This window comes from Aplysia californica, unplaced genomic scaffold (assembly GCF_000002075.1).
Source record: "Aplysia californica isolate F4 #8 unplaced genomic scaffold, AplCal3.0 scaffold00388, whole genome shotgun sequence".
In the NCBI taxonomy this organism is placed as follows: domain Eukaryota; kingdom Metazoa; phylum Mollusca; class Gastropoda; order Aplysiida; family Aplysiidae; genus Aplysia; species Aplysia californica.
This window is the reverse complement of record NW_004797658.1, coordinates 188,559-191,684: the sequence shown is the minus strand read 5'-3', so window position 1 is coordinate 191,684 and position 3,126 is coordinate 188,559. Positions and strand designations below refer to the sequence as shown.

The window sequence follows — 3,126 nt, the reverse complement described above, 5'->3', positions numbered from 1 at the left end:
TGTTTGAAGGAGATGAGGCAGGTGCGGTTGGTGCAGGTTCCCTCTGGGAAGATGATGATCTGTGGCCACTGACCGCCAGACTGACCTCGGCGCTGGATCTCCTTGATGGTGTTGACCCGCGAGTTGGGGTCCTCCCTCTTGACCAGGACGGGCTGGGAGAACTCAATCAGAGCTTGGTGGGGGATATACAGGGGCTGGTTTTAGTATGAGTTTTAAAGCACTTGCAATACGATGCGGTCATATATAACTGTTGAAGATTAGAGGTGTGACTAAAGAGAAACATACAAAGAATAGAAGTGTGATTTTTTTTTGGAGAGCTAGTGTGCGTGCCTGAGTTTCCCTGTGGATGCTTATGAGAGAGTGAAAGACTGACTTTGTGTGTGAATGTGTGTGTGTACGTGTGTGTGTGTGTGTGCGTGTGTGTGTGTGAGTGTGTGTGTGTGTGTTTGTGTGTATATTTATGTGGGTGTGTATATGTACCTATATGTGTGTACCTATGTGAGTGTGTATGTTTGTGCACAAGTGTGGGGATATATATGTGTATGTTAAGGTCATGTAAGTGCCATGTGTTAATGTGTGTATGTATATAACTATGTATGTGTGCAAGTTAACATGTTGTGAGTATGTACTTATGTGTGCGTCTGTTTTGGACATCTCAAAGCTCAGAGCAATTCTAGCTATATGAGGAAAAGCTGAGCTATCAGAGCGATATGCTGCAGCAAATTTTGTAAAAAACAGATAAATTAAAAAATGACTTTTATAGATTTGTTCAAACCTTTTAAGTTCTACTTACAAGCTATGGTCAAGGCAAGTGAAACAGACACACAAAAAATACTTAGATAAAACCATTAACGTCACATATCTATCTATGCATTTATATACCTGACTGTCGGTCGTCTGTCTGCCTATCTATTCATGAAAGTAAAGATCTTTGAGCTCTATACAATCATACCCTATCCTACACAAACATAGACACAGTGTAGAAATCATGCAAATCCAAGTTGTCATATACAACAATACACATAACAATAAATATACTGGAACTAACAACAGAAAGGTTTTTACAGGTTTACACCTAAGAAAAATTGTAACTAAAATTATAAGGACAATAACAATAAAAACAATAATAACAATAAAAAAGTAATAATAATAATAATAATAATCATGATGATGATGACGATGATAATGATGCTAATAACAATAAATGAATAAAGACTATAAAAACATGAGAACATTATGGCGTGTGTGCCTGCGCACCACACACACACACACACACAAATAAGCATATAATGCTATGCAAGAGTGGTGAGGTCAGAATTGGGTGGTTGCCATGAGAGAAACAAAGCCATTTGTGATTGTTTGTGCACAGATGGACAGACAGACACACACACAGACAAAAAGACACACAAGGTGAAGAGGAAACTCATTAGAACAGAACCACAGCAAAGAACTTTCAGTACTTTCACAGCCCTTCACACGACAGTTGGTAGAAAAGTTCAACAATAGGAACAAGAGAAAAAACTGTGAGCTGCTGTTGAAACCGAGAGAATGAGAGAGTAAATTTCAGAAAAACACCAGGGTCAAAATGGCATGACAGAAAACAGGAGAGAAACAAAGAAGGCCCCTACTCATAAAGTGAACTGGTCACAGCATGCTATGTCAAATATCCAGGCCACATACACTGAAAAGCTCTTTAAAAAAAAACAACACCCCCCCTCCCAAAAAAACACCACTCGAACATAGAAAGAATCAATTAACTAAACTGTGCCAAGCATTAAACGAAAAAGTAAACAAAAAATATATGTAAAAAGAATTTTAAAAGAAATATATCATTAGACATACTGAGAAAAACAGCTTTCTAGACCTTCAGTAAACAAAAAGTCAGAATGTTGTGAGGGGATAAAACAAGAACTAATTAACTAAATTAAGCACAATACAAAGTACAGTTATTTACATTTTTCGTTAAAAAGAAGGGGTGTTTTTTTTCGTTTTGTTTTCAAACTAACTGACACGCGGGTGCTAAAGAAAAATAATTACAATAATAGAAACTGCTATGACTATAAATCTAGCAGGAAGAAAATGTTGCCTAACATGTAAATATTGCAAAGTTCATGCATGTCAATGACATACGAGGTGCCAAGTAAGTGATGCTTTCTGGTCATCATGCATGTGAGTGACATGGTACAATGTAAATCATGCTTTCCCATCACACGAGAAAACATTTCTCATATAAATAAATAAATAGATAAATGAATAAATAAATTTTTAAAATACAAAAATGTGTTTTTACATTCCCACCAACACAAATTAGGAAGTGGTCTTCCAAACCTGCCTCTTATGGCTAATCCGGACTGAGAGGGATACAACAATCTAGCAGAAAGACCCAAATACACGATGAATATTTTACCCCACTAAGGAGTCAAACCCAGGTTTCCTGCGTGCGACCACAAAAAACACCAGACAGAGAAAGAAAGAGGGAGAGAGAGAGAGGGAGAGAGAGAAAGAGGGAGAGAGAGAAAGAGGGAGAGAGAGAAAGAGAAAGAGAGAGAGAGAGAGAGAGAGAGAGAGAGGGGAGAGAGAGAAAGAGGGGAGAGAGAGAAAGAGGGGAGGGGGGGGTATAAGGCGTCGATATGTACACAGGGTTCCCACAAAAACCGTTCGCGCAGAAAAATCAATGAAGCGGGGAGGACAGACAGACGGACAGACAAAGTGACACATAAACAATCAATCGTTCACTCAACAGGATATGGGTGTCATTCACACGGAAACGGGAGATAAATAGAGGGGACCATCGCTTAAGTGTTTGTGTGTGTGAAAAAGTGTGTGTGTAAGTGTGTGTGTGGGTGTGTATAAGGGGGGGGGGGGGGGGGGGGGGGGGGGGGGGGGGGGGGGGGGGGGGGGGGGGGGGGGGGGAAAGGAGGGGGGAAGGGGAGAAGAGAAGGCAGGGCGCATGTTGTCTATGCGCATTACCTTAGTGTTACATTGCGGGAATAGGCACCTGTCATCTCAGTAGTAATGACACAAGTGCAGTTTCCCCCATCATTAGGAGCCCTGTGCCTTAAGGTTTGTGGAGAGATGAATGAGTCTATACGTAAGGTGTGTGTGTATGTGTGTGAGGGGGGGGGG

General features: G+C 40.6%; 1 protein-coding gene across 5 annotated transcripts in view; it reads right to left on the bottom strand.

The window, feature by feature from the left end:
• Positions 1–3,126, bottom strand: part of LOC101859954 (lysophosphatidylcholine acyltransferase 2) — a 36,216-nt gene that overhangs the window by 15,671 nt on the left and 17,419 nt on the right. For all 5 annotated transcript variants that reach the window (XM_005103737.3, XM_005103736.3, XM_035971164.1 and 2 more), the window contains exon 4: positions 1–172. In XM_005103737.3, coding sequence (XP_005103794.1) covers positions 1–172 — 172 coding nt within the window. The remainder of the gene's footprint in view (positions 173–3,126) is intronic.